The sequence below is a fragment of the Urtica dioica genome, chromosome 12 (assembly GCF_054948205.1).
Source record: "Urtica dioica subsp. dioica isolate 48M chromosome 12, U.dioica_male_clone48M_v1_H2, whole genome shotgun sequence".
Taxonomy (NCBI): Eukaryota; Viridiplantae; Streptophyta; class Magnoliopsida; order Rosales; family Urticaceae; genus Urtica; species Urtica dioica.
Window position 1 is genome coordinate 15,093,345 of NC_142767.1, and position 11,220 is coordinate 15,104,564.

The window sequence follows — 11,220 nt, forward strand, 5'->3', positions numbered from 1 at the left end:
GGACTCTAGCTAAGCAGGAACAAATGTGTTTTTGAGAACGATGGGTGGTGTCAAGAAGGAGTCCGGGAAATTCCAATCGGAACATTGCTCTTTGGCTTCACAATGCTTGCAAGGAGTTTAAAAATTACTCTTTAGCACATGGAGACTGGAGTAGTGCTATATAGACCTCCCGATTTATATAGAATTCTTTTGGATATAATATTTAGGATTTTCTATGTATTTTTGGGACCTCTCGGTTTGTTGTGGGAGGTTACGATTCGGTCTGGAGAGCAGTTTGCTCTCCCTTTTTTAAATTGGCGTTCAGCCTGTTAATATAAGATTCTTGTTTAAAAAAAAAGTAATGGTGTAATGATGTTTTGTTTTGGGTTTTTCCCTTTTTCAGATTTGACTGTGTACATTTCATGCTTTCAAAGTGTTCGTTGCGTACATTTTTTCTGTTTTGAGACTAATTACAAACCATATGGGAATATAAGTGCTTTTGTATTCATGATAAATGGCCAAAATAGAACTGTAATTGAACAAATTAGAGTAACCAAATTACACTTCCATATTCTCATTGACCACATTATAGTGTAACGTCCACGCTAAACTGACTCGATCAATCACCTACTTAAACAACAATACACAAACAAGCAACATAACAACAATGAAAAGCTTAATTTGTTTAATATATGTCATGTAGTCACTGTCACAATTCGTTCGTGGTTTTGAAATCCTCTGTAACCAACTCCGGCATCGTCGATTCCAACAAATTGATTTTCTTCAACAGCTCGAAAATTATCTGAATTGATCTTGAACAAATAGGGGGGGTCTATCCACTCCAGAGAGCCACAACCTTTCATCCTCTTATTTTGATAGTAGCTGTGTTTGGCATAGCTTATTAAGCATGCTTTTAGCTTTTTCTAAAAGCTCAACTGTTTTAAAGTGTTTTGTAAAAACAACTTTAAGTAAACGTTGAAAAGTGCTTTTACAAAATATAGAAGAAAATTAAAAAAGCTAGATTTTTGTAGCTTTTGGAAAAAAACAATTTTGTTCAAAAGCAGAATTTAAAAACATTTTTTTTAAAGCAAAACTATGCCAAACAAAGCCAATTATTATTAACAAATTATTCCACAGACTGAAAACATTAAACACGAAATACTCAATACACGAACCTTATACTTAACAACCAAAAATATCATTTATTCTAAATAATAAACGGACAAAAATAATAAACTTAAGCAACGAAAGGGGAAAAAAAATGGTTCCCGCCACGTCTGTTGGTCGTTGAAAGGCGAGAAATGAAAGCAAAGCCAGGTGTCCCCGAGAGACTAATATCCCTCTTGAGATCATGCGATTCCATCAAAGAACTGAAGCGAATCCACGCTCGAATTCTCACCAACGCCACTCATCACAAGCCCAGCTTCCTTCTCTCCAAAGCCATCGGCTTCAAGGACTTGGAATACTCTTCGTCGCTCTTCCGCCACATCGCCGATCCCGACGAGTACGCCTTCAACGTCATGATCCGCGGACTCACCACCACCTGGAAAAGCTTCGGCCTCGCTCTCGCCCTCTACTACCGCATGAAGCTCATCGGCCTCAAGCCCGACAAGTTCACTTTCCCTTTCTTCTTCATCGCGTGTTCGAACCTCTCGGAGCTGAGCCACGCCCGAGCCGCTCATTCCTCGGTGTTCAAGGTCGGGCTGGACAAGGACGAGCACGTGAGTCACTCCCTCATCACTGCGTACGCCAAGTGCGGCGAGCTGGGTTGTGCACGGAACGTGTTCGATGAAATCTCTGAGAGAGACCTGGTTTCGTGGAACTCGATGATATCGGGGTATTCGAAGATGGGGTTCTCGAGGGACGCGCTGGGGTTGTTTCGGGAGATGAGGGACGCGGGGTTCGAACCGGATGAAACCACTTTGGTTGGTGCTCTCGGGGCTTGCGGTGACTTGGGAGACTTGAGCATGGGGACATGGGTTGAGGAGTTTATTGCGGGAAGAAAGCTTGAAATCAATTCCTTCATTGGGTCTTCGTTGATCGGTATGTACGGGAAGTGCGGTGACTTATTGTCTGCGAGGAGGGTTTTCGACAGCATTGCCAAGAAAGAGCGCGTAGCTTGGAACGCCTTGATATCAGGGCAAGTATTTTTCCTTCTCCATTGTAAGCCTAGTTTTTTCGCTAAGGCATTGAAACTTTCGGAACTCCACTGCAAAAAAATGGTTATATTTGAGCTTGCAATTAAATCAACCGAATTAGTAACTTCTATTCCAAGAAAACCTATCCACGTTTATGAGTGTGGAAACCAGTGGGCTGGTTAATCTTTCCATTGTGATACTCTCCCCGGGCTCGCTTTGGGACACGTCTATTGGTTCCTACTCGTTCAGCGGTTATAATACGTTTATCTTCCTTCTTAGTAATGAAACTCTTTTACCTGGATTAATTAGACATTTGGTTTTATCTAACGTATTTTTATAAATATGACAGGTATGCTCAAAATGGATTTTCAGAGGAAGCAATCTCGGTATTCAATGAGATGAAAGAGCGGGGAATCGACCCGGATAACATAACATTGGTCGTGATTCTATCGGCGTGCGGTTCGGCCGGGGCTTTGGAAATGGGAAAGTGGGTCGAGAACTACGCGACCGAACGAGGCTCGAAACGAGACGTCTACGTGGCGACTGCGCTGCTCGACATGTACGCCAAATGCGGGAGCATCGACGACGCCCTCAGGGTGTTCGAGGAAATGCCCCGCAGGAACGAGGCGTCGTGGAACGCCGCGATATCCGCGCTCGCGACCCACGGCCGGGCCCGCGAGGCCATATCCCTCTTCGGGCGAATGCCCCGCCCCGACGAGATCACCTTCGTGGCGGTGCTCTCGGCGTGCGTCCACGCCGGCCTCGTCGACGAAGGCCTCGAGATCTTCGACTCGATGGGCCCGGAGTTCGGCGTGGGGCCCGGGATCGAGCACTTCTCGTGCGCCGTCGATCTCTTGGCCCGAGCCGGGCGCGTGGGACAAGCGTGGAGCCTCGTGCAGAGGATGCCCGTGAAGCCCGACGCGGTCTTGCTCGGGGCTTTGCTCGCGGCTTGCCAGAGGTGTCGAGACCGAGACGTGGCTGAGCGGGTCGCGGGGCTTCTCCTCGAGTTGGAGCCCTCGAACGCCGGGAACTACATCATATCGTCGAAGGTGTACGCGAAGATGGACAAGTGGGACGAGTCGGCGCGAATGAGGGCTCTGATGAGGGAGAGAGGGGTGAGCAAGACGCCCGGGTGGAGCTGGATCGAGATCGGGGATCGAAACTACGAGTTCCGCGCCGGCGGTCTCTTACACGACGGTTCTACAGAGATGTCCCGTGTTTTCGGGCTGCTTATCGAGGACCTCAAAAGGGAAGGTTATGTTCCAAACCTTAATGTTGTGTAGAAGCACAAGGGAAGGACAGTGATTTTTTGTTTTTTTTGGGTTTTCCTGTACCATTTTTATTCCAGGAAAAACTTTACAACCACAGCTGGAGAACTAGTCCAAGACTTTAGGTTACACCTGAGAACATGTGCTCCCAAAATAGATTTCTCCAAGTATATACAAAGGAAAATAGAAGCCACTGTATCCCTTGAGTTGTTGTCTAGTGCTCAGGCTCTTGGGTGATTTCCATTTCCTAGCAGTTGGTAGTGTTTAAGTTCTCCATATTTGAGGGGTCCGGTGGACTAAATAGAAGGGTCTGAAACACCCAGAGACGAGAAGTGTGCACGTTGGCGAGAACACGATTATTCAGGCAAAGATGACAAGCACAAGAGAAGTGCTCGTCGAATTTGCATTTGGATGCACGGGTTGATGAAGATTAATGTGGTTACAAACTGTTCTTTTTGGTGTGGCTGGTATCAAAGCTGGCAGATTGCGCATATTCTCTGGTTGGTTCTGTGGGCTTTGATTGCCTATGTTTCAGGAAAGCATGGTATGAGTTCATAAGGGGAAGATCTTATGTGGGCAATCTAATTTATTGGCACTTTAATTTTTTTTAGTGAGCGGAAGGAATGAGTAAAAAGACTTGACTCGATCCTCGACTTTTCATTGGAAGAGCAATCCCTCAAGAGGGTAGCCCATCGAAGCAATCACCTTTATTGAAGTCGATCCCCGACTCGACTCGTTCATGTCCCACGTAATGATTCGTTGCTCATCACGACATTAATCGGTAATTACTTGGTCGAAAAGACCCTCGTTTGATGTCAAACGTCAGTGTAGTAGATGTCACCTACACGATGCACTACTAGATTGCCATGTGTCATCGGGGCCGGCTTAACAGAATAGAAAGCCTAAAGCGAAAGTATAGAATTGAGCCGGCTTAACAGAATTGAAAGCCTAAAGCGAAAGTATAGAATTGAGCCTTTTTTTCACACACAAACACAACATAATATGGGTCTACTGGCTATCTAGCCACATACGAAACGTTAGAAATTTTGAAATAGCTAACGTTTCGTTAATTTTTCGTAAATAGCCACGTAAATTTATTTACGTTATAAAAATAACAAAAAACGCAGAGTAAATTTCTAGTAAATATGATTATTTACGAAATATTTACAACAGTTTTGACTATTTACAAAAAATTTACAAAACGTTGGCTAAAACACAAACGCTTATGTTTATGTGGCTTATATCGCTAATTTTTTGACATAATATTCATGTATAATAATATACATAAAAAAAAACACATTCACCTACACAAACTCATTAAAATCTAGGAAGCAAGCAAGCAACACACATCCGAAAAAGAAAGATTTTTGAAAGAGTTTAGATAGATAAAACTTGGAACTTCTTTCTTGTGGTTAAAAAAAAAAGAGAAAAAAAGCCTTTGTTTGTTAGATCAATTATTTGGTCCAAGGGGATAAATGTCTAATTTTAGCGTATTTATATAAAATTAAGACAAAATTTAAAAGATAAATGAATGTCCATTTTTATTTTCTTTTAAAATTTGGATGTAGTTGGTTTTTTATTATTAATCACGATTAATAAACTATATACCACGTATTCAAAACAGGTTTTCATTTGTCTCAAAATTATCGTCTTGTCAGAATATTACATTCTTACTAAATTTATTAAAATTAGAGGATTGGATCACGAATTATTTAATCTTTTAAACATTTATATAGACTTTGTAAATAAAAGGAATAAACATTTTTTTCATTTATTCATCGATTATATTTCAACTTTACCCCAAAATAAACATTTGTGAATAAAGTGATCGGACCCAAATTAGTAGCGGCCCCGGTTCGAAAATCAAGAAGCGCGTGTACACAGTCGCCTTTCAATTCCTCGAGGACAAATCTCACTACCTCTTCCGCGTCCTCATTAACCGTGCTTTTTCTCTACCTTTTCTCTCTTGCTCTCATAATCGCCATTGATGACCTCTTTGAGTTTCAAGAGCTCTTAAACCTCAAGAGCCTCTTTCTCCGATGGATGATTCCTACAAAAACATCGCGACCAGCAATTTGCTTGGTTCTGTCCCTGTAAGCTCTTCGTTTCCTTTCTTGAAATAGTCGCATTTCTTGTATTTTCAAGTCTATGCTCTATGTTTTTTTCAATTTTTTTTATTTATCAAATCGATATCGAAACAGAAAGATTTCGGTGATCGAGGTTGGCTAGCTGTATGAATTCTTATTTGTTACTTGTTTTCATACTGTACAACGCACGGATTTTTCAAGGAATGTGTACTTTCTTTATCAGTTGCTAATTTTATTCCTTTTTAGCTAATGACTTCTATTTAGTTTAGTATTTGTAGCTCGAATTTAATTATATGTATCCAGAAGATTAATCACTGATTATGACTTGATACATAAACATGTATTAATGACATTTCTGTAACTTTAGTTTCACATGATCGATTTTAAATATTCGCATGTATAACTTATTTCCGTTTTGATGAATAGGCTGTTACCAGTGAAGATAAGGTGAATAGTACCACAAGCTATGAAGGTATGCGATTCAAGCTCTCCTTATGTCAATTGATTTTGCGCTAAATATACGTTTCATACTCAGTGCCTGAAGCAAATATGCAAATATTTCCACCCAATCACGCAGGAGGACGTGGCTACCAATCTCTTGAAAGTCCAACCGGTATGTGCTAGATAAGTATAGTTGTTATCTCCATAACCAGAACTACGTCCGTAATCTTTATAGTTAACTTTCTTATTTGGAAATTAATTTATGTTCTTGTGCTTTGATTCTAGAAATGTTTATAAGATAAATACTAATTTTTCGAAACTGGATACAGGGGAGGGTGTATGTTTATTGATTAAACAAAGTAGTGTAGTTAGCACTTTTTGTTTCTCCACTATGTGCTTGCTTATGCATCTATTAGAGCTATGGGCGTAACGATTATAGAAAGTTTGTCCGCCACTTTCAATGTCACAGATCTTCCGATTGTGTATTGACATCAATCTGCCTTGTGTAATCGTGCAGTGGGATTAGAACAACAGCCAGCAAACGGTTGGAGAGGAGCATTCAGTGTTTCATCATACACAGAATATTTCAATGTGGATACGGACATCGTCTTGAACAGATTGCTTGGTTCGCTATATCCCATTAGTGGAGACTTTTTCAGCAAGATCGATGCTAACCCTGACCTGTTAGTTCCTTAACTTTTGATTTCAGTTATTAACATTTATCTGAAAATAGTGGTATAGACTTCTGGAAATTGCATTGGACCTATTAGGTCAGAGAAAAACTATGGCCTATCTTTAGATGCAAAATTATGAATCAATAATATATCTGTAAGAATACATCGAAATGGAAGATAACAGCTGTTAGTTTAAGATATAAAGTTTATTTAACCCTGATATCTTTCCGTGAATATAATTTATGGAATTTTTTATTTATATTATATATGTATATATGTAAAATATATATATGTGTGTGTGTGTGTGTGTGTTATCTACAAGGGAAATAGAACATTGTTTAATCGAATGCAAGCGAACTGCAACTTAGAGGATTAGTTATCCCTTTAGGAATCACAATCGTCTACTCTGGATAAATTGTAAGGAAAGAAATTGTCCCAACAACGGGAAAACACCATGATTTATGGAATGGTATACCATATTTAGTTTTGCTTCACAGTACTATAATCATCAGGTATGGGCTGGCTAGGTTGTGATGGTTAGAGTAGAATACAATATGAAGAAAACTGTAGCCCAATGTATTTACATTCATATCTTTATTTACAGTCATGAATTTCATTCATTCAGATATCTTAATTAATGAAGATATACATAAAGTGACACATGGCATCTAATATTCTATGGCTGATTTCTTCCGATTGCGTAGATATGGGCTGATTTGGATCTCGACGACATTAGTGTTTGTGCTTGCTTCGCTCGGAAACTGTGCTACTTATCTTATGGATAAGCATACTAAAACCAGTACGTCATGGAGCTTCAACGTTGGCTATATGAATGTAGCGGCTGGTTCAATCTACGGTTACTCAGCTGTGGTTCCGTTGGCATTTTATTTCTTGCTTCAGTACATGGGTTCAAATCCCAGTCTCATTCGGTTTTGGTGCATGTGGGGATACTCTCTCTTTGTTTTTGTCCTGGCTTCTGTAAGTATTTTCCTGATCCCTGCCCTTCAAATTGAGATGTGCTTGAAAGTGTAAGATCATTCGTGATCAAGCAAACACATTTTTGTTCCTTTTATTTAAGAAATAATATTGACACTTATTTTTTTACCGAAATGTTTCAGTTTCTCTTGCTGATTCCTGTTGAGTTTCTTCGATGGGTTATCATAATCCTCGCCGGAGCTGCCTCAGCCAGCTTTGTCGCGACAAACCTGAAGTCTGGTTTACAGGGAGGTGACCTCACAATCGTAGTTATTGCTGCGTTCGTCTTGCAATTGGCTTTGGCAGTCTTTATCAAGGTCTGGTTCTTTCCATGAGGATATTTTCTTCAATGTTTGAAATTCCGATCAAATTTTGGTCGATTTGTTTGGATTGGACACACAAGAAGTTGACTGGGAATCTGCTTTGATTAGTCAACTAGCACAAGACTCTTTTGTATGTTTCTGTTCCTTTATCCGTGTGTAGTTTTGCTGACCAAACCGAGACATGGAATACGAGAGAGAGTTTGACTAGTGTCTAACAAGTTCAACTGTTGTGTATATGTTTGTTATACTTTTGCTCGCCGCTTCATAAGCTGGAAAACAGAATATCTACAAAAGAGATGGATGTTTTTTGTTTTTTATTTTTATTTTGGATGCAACTCACGGTTGTGTTTGGGATATTATCAGTTGTGGATATCTACTGTCAAGACTTTTAAATAAATACGGAAACTTGGTTGTTAATTTAATTTGCAGTTATATATGTTAGTATAAATATATCTTTAAAGGAGGGTCACTTGGGTTTATGTATCAAATTAATAAGTTTGTTTTACTTGGTGCAAAAATAGTGTAATGTGGAGAAATTTTTTTCTTTTAACATTGGCAGCAGAGCGCTAACCTTGGCAATGTGGATGAAATGTTCAAAGTAATGGAAGCCCATGCTGAATTGGGAGCAATCAAATACCCCATATATGCAATACTTGTCGGTATGGTCAAACATATATTGAGCTTCATACAAGGCCAATACCCACAGAGACTGCACGTCGGTCAAAGAAATTGAGGTCTGGGTCGGCGACTTTAATGAAGGTGGTGCATATGATTACAACACCGATCGAAAGGGTTCCGTGTGAGCACAATATTGTCAAGGGTTGCATTACAAAGGCGTACCAGTAGGTACATAAATGTGAGAGGATCAAGGGGACTTCAAGGAGTGCAAATCAAAATCGACCAACCTTGTTTAAGAGTACGAAATACTGAGAGGATCAAGGGGACTTCAAGGAGTGCAAATCAAAATCGACCAACCTTGTTTAAGAGTACGAAATATTGATGTCTGAGAAGGACAATTTCGTTTCGCAGCGTGACAGTAATATGCATGAATAAGTACGGGACGCAACAACGAGCGGACCAGATACAAGTGGCAAAGCCTCTTTTGATCGTACGCACGGAATTCCGTAGAAGAGGTGGCCTCTTTTTTCACACGGAGTTTTGTTTAGATGAAGAGGTGTCTTTTGTTCGGACATTGATGGCCACGAAGTTACGCCTCTTTTAACCGGATAAAAAGAGTTCCACTTAGATGGTTACGCCTCTTTCCTAGCAGACACACAAAGTTCCATTTAGAGAACGATGCCCCTTTCAATTGGAAACGTGTAGTTCCGTTTAGAGAGCGAGCTCACTTTTTTGGTGGACTCACGGATTCTCTATAGGAGCTGAGACCTGTTTTGATCAACCACGCACAGTTTCGTTTGGGGGGCAAGTGGGTTCTCGTTATTTTGGTGTGTTGACCATGTTGTTTGAGTCGTTCGAATGAATGGACTGTCAATGAATAAGGCATGTCGATCACATTGTTTGAGTCGCATGAACGAGCAATTTCTCGTTGACTTGACGCGTTGACCACATCATTTGAAGAGTTTAATATCGCTGACTTAGGCACAATGTCTACGATATCGGTGGACACGTGTGACAAGCAAGCGAGGTTTTGTTTTGATTGGACGCATAGTTCCATTTAAATGGGCACGTGCGATATCGATTTGTTGAACACATACAGTGCTGTTTGCTAGCAACGTCGGCGTCCGTGAGACAATAACCCTCTCGAGTGAGGTTGTTGAGGTAGTGGACCATCAAGCCCGGCCATAAATGTGGATTGTCGCGTGGCCATAATCGAACATCAACAGTTATTAATAAAATAAATTGGACTGTTATGTCATTTTAGGAAGGAGGTAGAGAAATTTAGTTTTTTTTAAGAGTTCGGAAGTTTATAAGCATGTAAAATTTAAAGACTAGAAAAATAATTATACTTCCGTATTCACCCGGAAATTAGTCGGCTTATAAATTCTCTGAAGTATCTTCCATTTAAATTCTTCCTTTTTATTGATCAAAAAAAGAAAAAAAATCTTCCTTTTCTGTATAACCGTTGGGCTACAATCATCAAATTTAAAAATGAAAATAATGTTATTATTTTGCAGTCCAGTTTGCATTGTGTGACAATATGGTATGTTTTATTTATTTATTGATTGATTTAATGATCAATTGACTGTTTTTTCTTTGCTGACTAGGTAATGCCAAAATAGTGTAAGATAGTTTTACTTCTCGAATTATTATTAATCATTCTAGTGAGGATTTGTATCCATGTCATAGCCTTTGCAACGAATCAGAAGACGCCACATAGACAAGCTGAGAAAATTGTTGAAACGGAGGTGTATAAAATATAAATACATTCATGCGCACATAATCGAGAGAGTAACAACTTTTGAGAGAAGCTTTGAGAAATCTAGAGAGAAACACTAAGAGAGAATTCTTCTGTAACAATCAAGAGCCTGTTTTTGATTGAGAGTTAGAGAGAGAAAGTCCCGGTATCGGGAAGAACTTTCTTCTTCAATTGATTTTCCGACGAAGAGTGTTTGTAGATTGAAAGCTTGTAAATAGACAAAATATAGTGGACCAAGGATAAAAGCATGTTTCTCTTTTCTACTCGTTTCTACGTTGCATGCTGGCACAAAGCCACATGAGAGTGAGAGGGGGCTCTCCTCAATTTTTTTTTCTTCCATTTTTTACCCATTTTATATTTTATTTTTTTAACCTAAAAATTTACAAATCAACCCCCCTGAATTTTTTGTTACAAATTAACCCTCCTAATCTACATTTCTGGCTTCATCCCTGGTTGCATGTGTTGCGAGTTATTCAAGAAATTGTTTGTTCATCGCAAAATTCGGTTAAGTTTTCAATTCACTTCCGATCCTAACTCTAACAATTCTTAATAATGTATGTCTCTTGTCCCCATCATATACCTGTATTATACATTCTCAGGGTTTCGTTAGAGCATAGAAAATGGGTTAAACAATATTGCTATAATTCAATTTGCTAGAAAGTGGAAGGAAAGGAAACTTCGTACACCATTAAACAACGACGACGAATTGAGTTTCTTGGACCACATTTAACGAATTTTTCTATGATTTATTTATTTTCATGAGAATATAACTACAGCCTTTTTTTCTTTTCTCTTGGTCCCATCCCATGTTTTATATGGTACGTGTAAGTGTAAGTGTAAGTGTAAGTATTTCAGTCACAGATAAAAAAGAAATAGATTTAGTTAATGTTGTCACGTGGCTAATGTCAGTGACTTGTGGTAGCTTTCTTAAAGAGACGAACCTGAGATGTTAGGTGCA

The 11,220-nt window shown here is 39.5% G+C and overlaps 2 protein-coding genes across 3 annotated transcripts; both read left to right on the top strand.

Annotated features, from left to right (window-relative positions):
• The first annotated feature begins 1,189 nt into the window (after window positions 1-1,189).
• On the top strand, window positions 1,190-3,941 carry LOC149379465 (Pentatricopeptide repeat (PPR-like) superfamily protein). Its single transcript, XM_089602419.1, has 2 exons — window positions 1,190-2,119; window positions 2,467-3,941. The coding sequence occupies exons 1-2, from the start codon at window positions 1,281-1,283 to the stop codon at window positions 3,398-3,400; spliced, it is 1,773 nt and encodes a 590-aa protein (XP_089458545.1). The 5' UTR covers window positions 1,190-1,280; the 3' UTR covers window positions 3,401-3,941.
• Window positions 3,942-5,264: 1,323 nt separating this feature from the next.
• LOC149379466 (Integral membrane Yip1 family protein) lies at window positions 5,265-8,302 on the top strand. 2 transcript variants are annotated; one of them, XM_089604504.1, is made up of 6 exons: window positions 5,265-5,478; window positions 5,899-5,944; window positions 6,008-6,085; window positions 6,431-6,596; window positions 7,292-7,565; window positions 7,706-8,302. In XM_089604504.1, the coding sequence occupies exons 1-6, from the start codon at window positions 5,425-5,427 to the stop codon at window positions 7,895-7,897; spliced, it is 810 nt and encodes a 269-aa protein (XP_089460630.1). In that variant the 5' UTR covers window positions 5,265-5,424; the 3' UTR covers window positions 7,898-8,302. The 2 variants fall into 2 exon arrangements, with proteins under 2 accessions (XP_089460630.1, XP_089460631.1); XM_089604505.1 differs by having other exon boundaries at window positions 6,050-6,085.
• The last annotated feature ends 2,918 nt before the right edge of the window (window positions 8,303-11,220 follow it).

Coding starts and splice junctions, on each gene's coding strand:
- LOC149379465 (XM_089602419.1), top strand. CDS start 1,281: ATGAAAGCAAAGCCAGGTGTCCCCGAGAGACTAATATCCCTCTTGAGA. Junction 2,120..2,466: donor TGGAACGCCTTGATATCAGG/GCAAGTATTTTT, acceptor TAAATATGACAG/GTATGCTCAAAATGGATTTT.
- LOC149379466 (XM_089604504.1), top strand. CDS start 5,425: ATGGATGATTCCTACAAAAACATCGCGACCAGCAATTTGCTTGGTTCT. Junction 6,086..6,430: donor ATCTCTTGAAAGTCCAACCG/GTATGTGCTAGA, acceptor GTAATCGTGCAG/TGGGATTAGAACAACAGCCA. Junction 6,597..7,291: donor ATCGATGCTAACCCTGACCT/GTTAGTTCCTTA, acceptor CCGATTGCGTAG/ATATGGGCTGATTTGGATCT.